Source organism: Cervus elaphus, chromosome 21 (genome assembly GCF_910594005.1).
Source record: "Cervus elaphus chromosome 21, mCerEla1.1, whole genome shotgun sequence".
NCBI classification, from domain to species: domain Eukaryota; kingdom Metazoa; phylum Chordata; class Mammalia; order Artiodactyla; family Cervidae; genus Cervus; species Cervus elaphus.
In genome coordinates, this window is record NC_057835.1 from 57,997,458 (window position 1) to 58,011,413 (window position 13,956).

The window sequence follows — 13,956 nt, forward strand, 5'->3', positions numbered from 1 at the left end:
TTCTTTGACTGGTTTAGCCACTGCACTTGCGCAGTTCGGGACTGTTTGTTCCTTTGTCGGCGCTATCAATAAAGTTTTAGCGAGCGCACACTTTCCTTTTCCTTGGCAAGATGGCGGAGTACGACTTGACCACTCGCATCGCGCACTTTTTAGATCGGCATTTAGTCTTTCCGTTGCTTGAGTTTCTCTCCGTAAAAGAGGTAAGGGGTTTTCTGAGCGCGCGGAAGGTGTGGGGAGTGCGTGAGATGCGAGGTGAGGCCAAAAAGCAGTGGCGGTAGCCTTAGGCCTGACACGTGTGAGGCGGCCGCGAGTCTGGTCTTGAGACGGGCTGTAAGGACCTGCTAGTAGTTTAGCGTCAACCCTGTTGATTAGCTACGTGGAATTCTGCCGTGAGCTGGGTTAAGGTGACAACACGAAACTCGAGCGAAAGGGAGTGATCTCTGCTTCACTTCTTGAGGTGTCGGTGCCTTAGGGACTTCCGCGTCATTCCTCTCGGAAGTTGACGATTGGCTGGCTCTGCTGTAGTAATGCTTGACTAGCTGGCGTCTAAAAGCAAAAAATTTAATTTTTTTTTTTTCCGGGCACTGTAGGAAAGGTGGCTTTGGCTCTGTGCTATTCCTTGCCGGTTGGTTTGGAATGATTTTCTTACGCTTATATATCTAGTCCCTTGGTTTCCGTAAAGTTATGAGTCCTTTGCGAGGAGTTTAGTGTTTCTGTAAATAGCCACTTCCTAGAAGCGTCGCATGTTTTGTTCGATGGGAAGGGGGACCCCAAAAATAATAAACGAGCAATTTTTATTTTGAAAGTTGGTTTTCCATGTATAGATGTACGGACTTCGAGTCATGGAATTGGTCGCTAATGTTCATTTAGCTATTCAAGATACCTTGAAAAAGTATTTGGTTCTGGACCTCATTTAAAAACATGTCTCAGCCCTAAAAGTTTGGAAATCTTAGTTACATATTCGTTTATTGGGAAATTGGTTCATTTTAGTAGTTACATTAAAGCGATACTGCTATGAGGAAAGAATTAGAATATTGACCAGAAAAAATAGACGCGTTCTGTTTCCAGAAGCAGTTTAAAACTCGAGTCAACTTAGGGCACACTAGATTTGGGAAGTAGATTTTGTGTGTCCGAACAGCAAAAAAATTAAAAAGCCCTACAAATAAACATTAAATTGTTATGATAAGTTTTCAGATTTTCCCATGGTGCTTTGGACAGGTATAACCCTCAAATTCGTATGAACCTTTTCTAAAAACCTACAGACAACTTTATAGTTGTTGAAATTAGAGAACAGCCAAGTTTATTTTTAATAACTGTTCAAGAATGTCTTGCCACATAAAACTTTGTTCTGTCTTGATTTTTCTTTTATAGGATGTACTTAATCTATATTATAGATCTTGAATAAAACAGTTTAGTTTGCCTTCTGTTTCTTTTTTGGATAATTGAGGAAAATTCACCAAAGATCAAGGAATAGCAAAATATTTTCTCTGCTTCTAAACTAGCCAGACTTCTTGTTTAATGTACTTTACACTTTGGTTTTTCAAGGCAGACAGATGAAAGGGAGGAATACATAAGTGTAAATAAGTTTTCCATTGGGCAAGACCAAAACTGAACAGAGCTGAGAATCAGTGGGAAATAACAGCTCAAAACATGTTTTCTTGGAGAGAATATTGGTAAGATGGCTGTAATACTTCGAGAGGCAAAAGATGCTGGAATATTTATCTATCGGCCGTTAAGTATAAGATTACCATGGAGTTATGAGAAATCCAAGATAAAATCTCATCACTAAAAAACTTACCCTTTGGTGGAGAAAGGTCTGTAATTATAAGTCCAAGAGTAATAAATGTCAAAGAAGTACTAGCGGAGTGTTATCAAAATTGAAGAGGTACTATTCTGTGACCAAAAAGGATTTTGAGGAGGGGAATCTGAGTTTTGTAGGCTAGATGGTTAGGATAGATACTCAGTGATGATGAGGGTATTAATTAAATATATTTATAGTATGTTGGAGAATATAAGCTCCATGAGAGCAGAATTTGTGTTTTCTCCCTTGTGTTCTCAGCAGAGTCTGGTATAAAGGCTTTTCATGATTATTTAACAAATGTGTGAATACTTATTTGAAGCTTGGTGTTCTTTATTCTCAAGTGAAGTAGAAGGCCAGATCATTTTTAAGAGCCTGGGGAATGAACTGAGACCTGGACTTGGATCCTGTCAGTACTCTGGTGCACTTGGGAGCTGTCTTCCCATCTTAACTAAACCTTTTCTCATGCATCAAGTGTTGATAGTACCACCACGCTCATGGGGTAAGTTAGAAAAATTCATGAACTAGTGCGTATAAAGAATTTAGCCTTCTGGTACAGAGTAGCTACTCCAAAGTGTTTTCGTATAGGAGGAGGCTAGGCCGTCCTGTATGAGAGTGGAGTGAGGCATTCAGTTGGGGTTTTGAGGAGTGAGGTCAAGCATGGAAATGGTGACTGAAGAAACTGACCAAAGACAATACAAGGGTTGGTGAGTGTGAAGAGCCCAACTTTGACTGGAAATCTTACATTTATAAGTGGTCATTCTTGGAATGAGAGAAACAGTAGAAGGTTATTTGAGTAGCATAGACAATGTGTGGTAGATAAATGCATCTCAAGATTGATGAAAAAGGATTGCTGATTTGAGAAAAGCAGAGATGTGATTGAATAACATTATTGCCTAGTTCTGAAATATTCTATAGTTAACCTTAGCCAGAACATAGAAAAGAGATAAATTTTTCCAGTGCTAGCGATTGATATTGAATTCTGTTTGGTTGGAGAAAATGAATGGAATAAATGATAACTACTACAGAGAAGAGCTTTAAGATAGCCAAAACCTGGTGGGCTGTAGTCAGTCCATGGGGCCACAAAGAGTCAGACACGACTGAGCACACATTAAAGAGAAGAGCTTGGAAATACAAACTAACGTAGAAAGTAACAGCCAAAATGTAAAAATTAGAACAGAGAGTGTGTTGAGGGTGATCAAGCAATTCAGAGACAGTGGTAGAAGAGGTGATGAATTTAAGTTAGAAATGTTAGAGATGAGGTACTGGATGAAAGTTGTTATAATTTTCAGGATAAAGAAGCTTTAAGGCTTGAGTTTTTGAAGAATCATCAGTGTAGATGAGGATGATGGCAAGAGGTGGTGTTGAAAGATTTTTAGTTTATTGATAAGTAGGAGTTGTTTTCAAGAGGTAGATAGACTGAATTGGCCGACTGTAGCATGTGAACTAAATACAGCCCTCTCTGCCTGTTTTGTATGGTCTGAGCTAAAAAAAATTAACAGATGAGCATTTGCAACTGTTCTCCACTATAGAACACTAACTGTACACCAGTTAAGTGAAATTCTTCCTGTTTAGAAAGAATTCCATTCTCATTAGTAGAACTGTGTTGCAAAAAATTTTTATTCTGTGTTATATTTTTTAATTTCAAAAAGAAAATTGTAACTTTTCTTTCTTATGGTACTTATATATAATATTCTTGATTTTTGCATTTTGACTCACAAAATCTAAAATGTTTACTGTCTTTTCTTTACAGAATAAGTGTGCCTGTAAGATAAAATTTAGAGAGAATGATATAAGAGGGTGTAGATTTAAGAAAGGGGCCATTGAGGTCTGATGAAGAGCAACAATACTTTGGATCTACAGTTGGGAGAAATATTACAAATTAAAGGCTATTGATGAAGTGATGAGGACAGGTGACATGCCAGGAAAAGGATGTATTCACCTAAGGTTAGAGTTTCCATAGGGCAAACTGAAAGGAAACTTGGTTGTTGTTTTTGGTTGTTTTTTTTTTTTTAAGTAAATTTTTTACCAAGTATAACATACGTACAGAATAGTAAGCAAATAAAATGCTTTTTTTCCTCCCAAGGAAGCACACTTGTGTGTGACCACCATCCAAATCAAAAAATGTTGCAAGCATCCTAAAAATCTTTCTTCTGACCATTCTTAGTCATTACTCACTTTTCCCAACGGTAAGCACTAGTTTGATTAGTTTGGCCATTAAAAATTTTATATAAATGGAATTAAGCATTCACCAGCACCTACTACTTTGTATGACTTCTTTCAACATTGTGAGATGTATCTAAGTTGTTAGGGTGGCAGTAGTTCATTCATTTTCAATCTGGGATGTTAATCCAGTGTATGAGTATACTGCTGTTTATTCATTCTAATGTTGATAGACTTGGCTGTTACAAGTAACGTTGCTGGGAACAGTGTTGGTAATGTCTTTTGAATGTATACACCCATTTATTTTGGGTACCTAGGAGTAGAATTGCTAGGTTAAAGAATATTTTAACTTTAGAAGGTAAAAACAGTTTTCCAAAGATGTTGTAGTTATGACAGCAGAGTAATTGTTCAGTTTCTCTACATCTATACTAACACTGATAATGTCAGTTTTTTTAGATTTTAGTGTGGTTTTAATTTATATTTCCTTTTAATGAGGAATTAATGAGGTTGAGGACCTTTTTTGGTGTTTATTGGCCATTTGGGTATACTTTTGTGGAGTGCCTAGTAAAATCTTAAAGCCATTTTCAATTGGATTGTCTTTCTTAATATTTTGTGGGTGTTCTTCATATAGTTTGGAAGGTTCAGATTTGTTCTCAGGACTATACCATTTGACCACCTTTATCTTTTCTTTTCATGGGTAGTAAGATGTTGTAGAAATTATCTGCATTTTTCTTTGCATGGCAAAACTAGATTTAGTACAAAAATCTTTTGCTGAAATGTTATCATCTTGACTTCTTGATTAAAAATTGTTTTTGAATTACATTACCATCTCTCTCCCTGAATGCCGTTGTGTAAAATCCTTACATGTTGCTCAGTACACATCATGTTTATGTGAGTTTGCTTATGTATCTATTTGGTCCCAGAACTGCGGGCTAAATTAATGTTTATTGAACTTATTGCCAAAGTGAAAACCTGTTATGCCAAGATTGACAGAATAGATGCTAGTTTTGTTTCAGGGGTGTGGATGGAAAGCATTATGAAGGATTTTTAACTATTTGGAGAAGAAGTGTGTGTAATATAAAGGAGAGACTGCTTCAAGGAGAAATGGGTAGGCATCTTGTGGGTGTGAGAGTGACTAAGAAGGTAAAACATTTAAGAGTTGATCCTAATTACCTGATGGTGGAAGGTGTCAGCTGTCCCATGTGCTCCTCAGTGGGGTTGCTATGCTTGGTTGTCTGTTTACCCATAGCCTTGTTCTTTCTAAGCTAAGAGATGACTTGTAGGGACACATAAAAGATCAGAAGTTGGTGAGAATGGTTTTGCTTTATTTTAAAGTTGTTAGGTAAACAAAATATTTTGCCTCTGTAAGTTAGTTGCTTGCCTTTCTGGTAGGAGCATGAATTAATAGTATATGATATTTTGATAAAATATTATAGTTCAGGATATGTTTCCAGGTACACTAGTCTTACTATTAACTACTTTTTTTGAGGGAACTTCAATTTATTCATTAGAAAGTAATTTTTTTTTTTTTTTGCAGATATATAATGAAAAGGAGTTGTTACAAGGGAAATTGGATCTTCTTAGCGATACCAACATGGTAGACTTTGCTATGGATGTGTACAAAAACCTTTATTCTGATGATATTCCTCATGGTAAGTTTTGTCATTACATCTGAAGTTTGACATGTGAGCTGAGGGCATGTGTATTAAACATTTTGTGATTTATAAAAGAACTTTAGCCAGAAATTTTAATAATTATTTGAATGATTTAAAAGTTGAGTGAAAGGTAGGTAATAAATATAAAAGCTACAGGTCTTCAAAAAGAGTATTTTCTTACCGTAAAAGGTGTGAATGTACTTTAAAATACGATCATAAATGCTTTCAGTTCATAGTATGCATCATCAAAGTTGTACTTACTAATCAGATTGTTTCCTTAGAATTATCTGGGAATGTTGCAGTTTTTTTGGCTTGCTGACTTTTTCAGTTAGCATCTTGTGTGCCTTAGAGATTTCCTTTTTGTCTTGAAGCATCTGAGAATAGCCATGGTTCTCAAAAGCTTGGTCCCCCGAACCAGCATCTTCAGCTCACCTCGGAGAGCTTGTTAGAGATGCGAATTCTTGTGCACAGATTTACTTAGACAGAGAAAGTTGGCCAAAGACCAGCACTCAAATTAGGGAACTACTATACTGTGGTATAGTGTTTTCTAAATCCCTGTTTTCTGTAGTAACAAGTATGTAAAGTCGCTCAGTCGTGTCCGACTCTTTGCGACCCCATGGACGGTAGCCTACCAGGCTCCTCTGTCCATGGGGTTTTCCAGGCAAGAGTACTGGAGTGGGTTGCCATTTCCTTCTCCAGTAGATATTCTTTAAAAACAAAAAAAACACTGCAAGTAGTATTAAAAGATTCTAAGAACTCTTTAGTAGAGAAATAACAATTTGCTCTATTTAAATTGACATTTCTCAACATTTGATCACAGATTCCCTCTGTGTGTTAGAAACACTCTTCTAGTATATACTTGGTAATATATAACGTAGAAATTATTACCTTAAACATAATCACTGTTTTGACTTCTAAAATTTCCTGCAAGAACCATAGCTCTTTAAATTTTAATCTGTGGTGAGAAAGTTAACAATATTTCTCTGAAACTTTAAAACATACTAACAGGATAGGTTACATGCAAGTTTTCTCTGACTTCATAATGCAGTAAAAAGAAACTATAGAATTGTTTGTGAGAGATGGCCGAACTAGATTTATAGTGAAGAAAGAAGTTACTGACTGGATTTAAATTCCATTCAATCTAGTTGAAAACCTGTAGCAATAATGTATGTAAACCCTTTGGGGCCTTTTTCAGAAACTGGGATAATCTCCTGAGAGAATGCAATGACAACGAATATAAAAACACCGAGAATGAAGTCTCTGAAATGTAGAGTTAGGTAATTGTTTCCTCAAGAGCTTCTTTGAGACTGTATCTGTATATTCCTTAGTTTTTTTTGAGAATAAGAAGAGGATTCCCTCTGACCTCGTGATACTAGAAAGAAACAAATTGGATCTGGGGGAGTTACTAAGTTGGTGGTTCCTGGCATATGAATATGTTGGGGAGAAATAAATATGTGCACAATTTAGATAGATTGAAAAATGTCCAATTCATCCTCATAGTTAGCAGTATAATTTAACATTGTAGTACTCCTTTGCATTTTTAATAGCTTTGAGAGAAAAAAGAACAACTGTTGTTGCACAGCTGAAACAGCTTCAAGCAGAAACTGAACCAATTGTGAAGATGTTTGAAGATCCAGAAACTACAAGGCAAATGCAGTCAACCAGGTAGCTTCTTTCTTTTTAAAAAAATTATCTTATTGAAGTTGCATTGATTTATGATGTTGTGTTAATTTCTGCTGTACAGCAGAGTGATTTGATTATGCATATATGTATATTTTGTGTTCTCCAGCATAGTTTTTTCACAGGATATTGAAAATAGTTTCTTGTCCTGTACAGTAGGTCCTTGTTGGTTGTCCATTATATATATAACAGCTTCCATCTACTAATCCTCCCTTCTCCCCCTACACCCCCACCCCCACACCTACAAGTCTGTTCTCTGTGAGTTTATTTCTGTTTTGTAGTTCATTTGTGTCATATTTTAGATTCCACATCCAAGTGATGTCATGATATTTGTCTTTCTGTTTTTGGCTTAGTATGATTTAGGTACAATCATGTTGTTACAAATGGTGTTATTTCATTCATTTTATGGCTGAGTAGTATTCCATTGATTATATATACATCTTTATCCATTAATCTGTTATTGGACATTTATGTTGTTTTCATATCTTGGCTACTGTGAATAGCACTGTTATGAACATAGGGGTTCATGTATCTTTTTGAACTACAGTTTTGTTTATATATATGCTCAGGAGTGGGATTGCTGGATCATATGGTAGCTCTGTTTTTAGTTTTTTGAGATGCCTCCATACCGTTTTCCACAGTGGCTGCACCAATTTGCATTCCCACCAGCAGTGTAGGAGGGTTTCCATTTGTCCACACCCTCACCAGCATTTATTGTTAGCCTTTTAATAATGGCCATTCTCACTGGTGTGAGATGGTACCTCATTGCAGTTTTGATTTGCATTTCTCTGATAATTAGCAGTGTTGGGCACATTTTCATATGCCTGTTGGCCATCTGTATGACTTCTTTGGAGAAGTATCTATTTAGACCTTCATCCCCTTTTCAGTTGGGTTGCTTGCTTTGTTGTTGAATTATATGAGCTGTCATATTTTTTTGCTTGTTTTTGCCACATTTTGTGGCATGTGGGATCTTAATTCTCCAACCAGAGTTCACACCTGTTCCTCCTGCAGTAGCAGTGAGCACTGGACCACCAGGGAATTCCCTTATGAGCTGTTTGTATTTTGGGAAATTAAGCCATTGTTGGTCACATCATTTGTAAATATTTTTTCCAGTCAGTGGATTGTCTTTTCATTTCGCTTATGGTTTCTTTTGCTGTACAAAAGCTTATAAATTTGACTAGGTCCTCTTTGCTTATTTCTGTTTTTATTTCTGTTGCCTTCAGGTAACCTCTCCTTAATTTGAATTCTAAAATTCTCTTTTCTGGATTAATACAAACATTAATTCATGCTTTATCTAGTAACTCAGTCTAAAAGTTCATGGTCTAAAAGATCACTTTGTCTATTTACTTTCATTTATCCTTATTGTGTAGGGACCAAGAAGTCCTTAATTATAACTGATAATACTGAATGTTTTTAGAACTTCTTGACCAGTTAATCCAAATCTCACTATACTGAGCAGCTCCACCTCTTCCCAGGGACTTCTGGAAATGTCCGGAGACATTTTCAGTTGTCACAACTGGAGAGGTGCTGCTGGCATCTAGAGAGAGGCTACGAATGCTGCTGTACATCCTACAGTGCATCAAACATTATCCTCCTTTCCCCCTAAAAGAATCACCCAACCCAAAATGTCAGTAGTTCTGAGGTTGAGAAGCTCTGTGCCTACGGAGGACCTGTTCGGGAATCCTGAGCTCTCTTTATCACTTTGCATCTCATTACCCAGCCCAGGGAGGGTGGTGGAGAGCTGATAGGTTATTTTTTATTCGTGACTTCCTCTTAGCTAGAAGTAGGCTTATTGTTTGGTTTCCAAAGAAAGCATGTTACCTTCCTCTGACTTTACTAAGTGAAGACCTTTGTGTCATTAAAAATGTTTAAAGTCTTCTACTAAAATTGAATATTGCCATCATGGAAAATGTTTTCTATCAGTATATTCACTTGAGTTGTTCAGGATTTTACCATGTTGCACTTTGAGTTCTTATGATACATCATTGAACCAAATTTTTAGAGTGATTGACTCTATTTGTGATTTGAGAAAGTGTTACCAGATATTTTTAGAAAAGCAGCAAGTAATATATGATTACTGTACCATACTATAATATACCATATTATACTGCATATATATACTCACAAAGATAGTTATATCTTACAAAGCTATTATCTATGTTTTGATATATTTGTATATAGCTTTCTCTGTATGTCTGTGTTTATTTGTATACACTTAGAATTAAGTCCCAAGTAAGTGCCCACAAAGGGACAGCTGAAATAATCTAGATGTTAGGGTACAAAGAAAATTTAAGATTTAAATTCTAAGCTTAGTCTAGTCACTTAATAACTGGGAAGTAATTGGATTAGGGTATGAATAAGATAATATAGATTTGTTCACCAAATATTCAAAAAAGAGAACTCTTTGTGTCTTAATAAACAATAAATTGGAAATAAATGAAAGAATGGAATTGTGGGTTAAAATCATAATCTAAGTTTATAACCTTTTCATTTTCACATTAATAACCTCTCCCTGCCAATTCCCCATTTTAAAATGTCATTGAACATGTAGTACTGTACCTCTCATACTTGCCCAGAAATACCCAGTTAGCTAGAGGACAATGATTATATACTTTATAATATAAAGGGTGTAACACAAAGTTCTTCACTGTGATCTACAGCAAGTGTTAAGTGAGGTTATTTTTTTAATCTTTTTATGTTAAAATTTTGTAAGTGTTTCTATTATTATAATATGATCATATCCCCTCCCCATTAAACCTTCAAGTAAAATTATGCTCCCAAAGACATGCAGCAGTATTCATTCTTGCAGTAAACATAAGGGAATGGTTTCATTCTTGGAAATGCACAGAAGGTAGGCACCTCTGCCACCTGTCATTTGTCCCTTGGTGTTTTTGTCACCAGTTTGTGTTTTTCCAGGCTGCCAGCATCTCAAGTTATGCTAATTTTAGAAAAGTTAAATTGGGTTTTTTGACACTTTGGTATGAATTTTAAATTGATAGAATGCGAAATCCCATGGATGGAGGAGCCTGGTAGGCTGCAGTTCATGGGGTTGCTGAGAGTTGGACACGACTGAGCCACTTCACTTTCACTTTGCACTTTCATGCACTGGAGAAGGAAATGGCAACCCACTCCAGTGTTCTTGCCTGGAGAATCCCAGGGACGGGGGAGCCTGGTGGGCTGCCGTCTATGGGGTCGCACAGGGTTGGACATGACTGAAGCGACTTAGCGGCAGCAGCAGAATGTGTAGCATAGATAGCATGTAAGTTAAGCATGATTTATTAGTTTTATAAATTTGCCAAATCAGTGTCCTTATGAAAAATGCTAACATTGTGGAGGGGGCAAAATTAATACATAGCATTAATTCGTGCTTGTTTGTATCGTACATTTATTTCCTTCTCTGTTCTAATATATTATCAATTAGAAATGTGTCCTCAAGAGAGCAAATAGCTTTCATTTTCAGTAGGTTAGCTAAATAGATCTCACTGATGTCACTATAAGAATTGTCAGAATGTTCTGGTTTTATTACCTGAAAAACTGAGATCATGTGGTGAATCAGATCATACGGTTTTCAATTAGGGCTTAAGAAATCTCAAAGTGAAATTTTAAACTTTAGTTTTCCTTGAGTTCCTATTCGTTATGTTCAAAACATGTAATGTTCTGTTTATTTCTGGAAGTCTTATTTTTAGTGTTAAATATTAAAGTAATTATATGGCTTTATGTGAGTAATAAGATAGAAGCTGAATATACTTGTTTTCTGTGGCCTGTGAAATACAGTAATTTTTAAATTTTTTTATTAAGGGATGGTCGGATGCTGTTTGACTACCTGGCAGACAAGCATGGTGTAAGTGGTCTTTTAAAAAACTGTTTAAAAAAAAAAACTGTTTAGTTGTCATGTTGTAATAAAGGTAATTAAAGAACAGTGCTGAATAGTTAGATTCATGGCTTGAAAAGGATGTAATTTCCCGATTAAGTGTTAAAGACATACGACGGGGTATGTTTTTGAAGCTTTAGTTTTTAAAAATTATTCTTGATTGGAAAATAATATGCTTGTAATTACCTTTAGATAACATGTTAGCTTTTTGTATTTCTGATGGATTAATGAGTAGGTAAAACAGAACTACATTTGAATTAAAATGCCTTGAGGAATAGCATTAAGTAACACTTTGACTGCCTTGTGGAATGTAGTAGCCCTTCACATTATCAAGACCTTTATAAATCCTCAGGTAAAGGAATGTTATAGGCTTGCCTACTCATCTTCCAGTCTCCTTCCCTTGCATTAACTCAAAGTGTGTGTGTAATCATTTGCATATAATTATTTGGCTTGCGTTCAAGTTTTATCTTTTATTTAACACGTAATTACTCTAACAGCAGGCATGTTGACCACTGTGCTTGATTACTTTTTCTAGTTTCTATGTAAAATGTTTTGATGTATTTGTTAATGTTCTAGTTTGGAGCCTTTCTCTTAGATTTCTTCTCTTTCACTTGGTTTGCATCATAAACTCTGGGGGCAAGTTTTTGCAGAGAACTGAAACTTACTGTACACATTATTTATACAGAATCAGAAAATCTTAACAGGGATGCATATCCTAGGTAGTTGTCTAAGCTCCTTTACCAGCTAAGGGATTCACACATCAGACCTTCGGCTGTAATTCAAGTTTGTATCACAACAATGAATTACAATTCATAACTCAAGGCCAGAACTGTGAATGTGAAATTCAATAATTCCTAATATATATTTTAAGGGTCATGTGGTTTTCTGATATTGGGCTGGGTGGAGGAGGGATCAGTTTTTGAAAGAATTGCTATCTGGGGACATTTGAAAGAGTAAATGGTTTGAATCTTAAAACTCAAATTAAGAAGCATAACCTAAGCTTTTTTCTTTTTTTAGTTCAGGCAGGAATATTTAGATACACTGTACAGGTATGCAAAATTCCAGTATGAATGTGGAAATTACTCTGGAGCAGCAGAATATCTTTACTTCTTTAGAGTGTTGGTAAGTAATCTTTTCTTTTCCTTTTCCCTCTCTTTTGTAGGTTGCCTTGGTTCTTCAAAATGGGTCTATAGTTTTGGGTCTGTCCATTCAGTTTTCAGCCATCATTGGCCAAAGAAAAAATAAACTTTCAACAAAAGCCAGAGACAAACAGGAAACCTTATGTCAGGGCCTCAAAATTTGGAGGTAGATTTAGCTTGTCCTTGAATTCCAAAAGTAGGAACCACTAATTTGTCATTTTATATATAACTGTAGATTTTAACCGGGTTCTATCATGTAATAGATTTGTTATAATAATACTGCCCGGCACAGTGAGTGGCACATTGTGGGTGGCATATTACTTAATTTTTAGTGAGTAAATCTATTATTGCTAATTTTATTTTATTATTTTTTTTCTATTATTGCTAATTTTAGTTCAATGTTTTATGCTGCACGTATTCCTTGAACTTGTTCTAAACAGCTGTGGAATTCTAATGATATTTTTAAAAGATTTTATGCCTTAATAGTAACTTTTTCTACTTACTTCCACCCCTCAGGTATTAGACCATAAAGTTCAGATTTTTTCCCCCATTTTGTAGGGAGTAGATGAGTTTAAATGGTATTGCTAGATAATAGCAGTTCTGTCTTATTTGACAAGTTCTAGTTTCATTGCTTTTGTCAGGTAAAGAGAGCTGTGTGAAGCTAAAGGAAAAATCAGGCTTCACACTGACAGATTTCTTTCTCATTCTACCTTTTGTTTAGGTAATTATATTAATAAATGCCTTCTAAAATTTCCAAAATTCTCGTTTTAACTAGCCTCTCATTTGAGAAATTATAATTTGTTACTTTGGCTTAGTAAGAAACTGCTTACATCTCTGATAACTAGTTAATCCTAGAAGTTGGGAAATGAACTCTTAAGACAGGGACTTTTTGTTTTCCAACCTTGGAACAGTCCCTTCTTTCTGTCTCTGTTTTCTGGTACCTTTTTCTTTTAGCCCCACATGTCACAAAGAAAAGATTCAATGGCTGCTATCTTTGGTTGTTTTCTAGGAAATTAAATTTTGCTTTTTTTGCAAGGGAAAGAAGAGTTTGGTGTTAAGTCAAATACATCTTTAAAAAATTACTAAGACAACTTTGTTTTTTTAAAAGTACCATCCTTTCAAAGAAATAGATTTCACTTTATTTCTAAGTTTGATTTGAAAAAAAAAATTTATTTTTCCTTTTACTCCCGTTTGTAAACGAATTCTTAATTTGCATTCATTTAGCTGTGGTTAGCTTGCAAGTGCATTGAAGGTAATGGATGATGCTAAATTTGTAGTGGCTTATCAGAAAATTCCATCAGTTTTACTTTTAATATTATGAAGGATTTAAGAGAGCAAAAGTTGATTACTTTGGAAATGTAAACAGCTTAGAAGAGGATTGTAAAATCAGAAGCCTGATATGATTACAGGTACATGAAAAGAGTTGGTTATTCATATCATTTGTTAATGCTGGGAGTGAATTTTGAGAATGAAGATTTAGTGTCGTGTTAGAGTTCTAGCACAGTAAATTTATTGTTGCTGGTCAGTGAGTGAATGTGCCATTTTGCTAAGACATGGAAACTTAAGGTAACTGCTGGAAATCCAGATATTGAAACTCTTCTAGCATATCCACCCTTGAAAGCAGGTTGGTATGAAGAGCCAACTGTAATG

The 13,956-nt window shown here is 35.5% G+C and overlaps 1 protein-coding gene across 1 annotated transcript in view; it reads left to right on the forward strand.

The window, feature by feature from the left end:
- The first annotated feature begins 11 nt into the window (after positions 1-11).
- Positions 12-13,956, forward strand: part of EIF3E (eukaryotic translation initiation factor 3 subunit E) — a 48,953-nt gene continuing 35,008 nt past the window's right edge. The window contains exons 1-5 of the mRNA XM_043879813.1: positions 12-200; positions 5,499-5,613; positions 7,164-7,281; positions 11,095-11,137; positions 12,185-12,289. Coding sequence (XP_043735748.1) covers positions 111-200; positions 5,499-5,613; positions 7,164-7,281; positions 11,095-11,137; positions 12,185-12,289 — 471 coding nt within the window. The 5' untranslated portion in view covers positions 12-110. The remainder of the gene's footprint in view (positions 201-5,498; positions 5,614-7,163; positions 7,282-11,094; positions 11,138-12,184; positions 12,290-13,956) is intronic.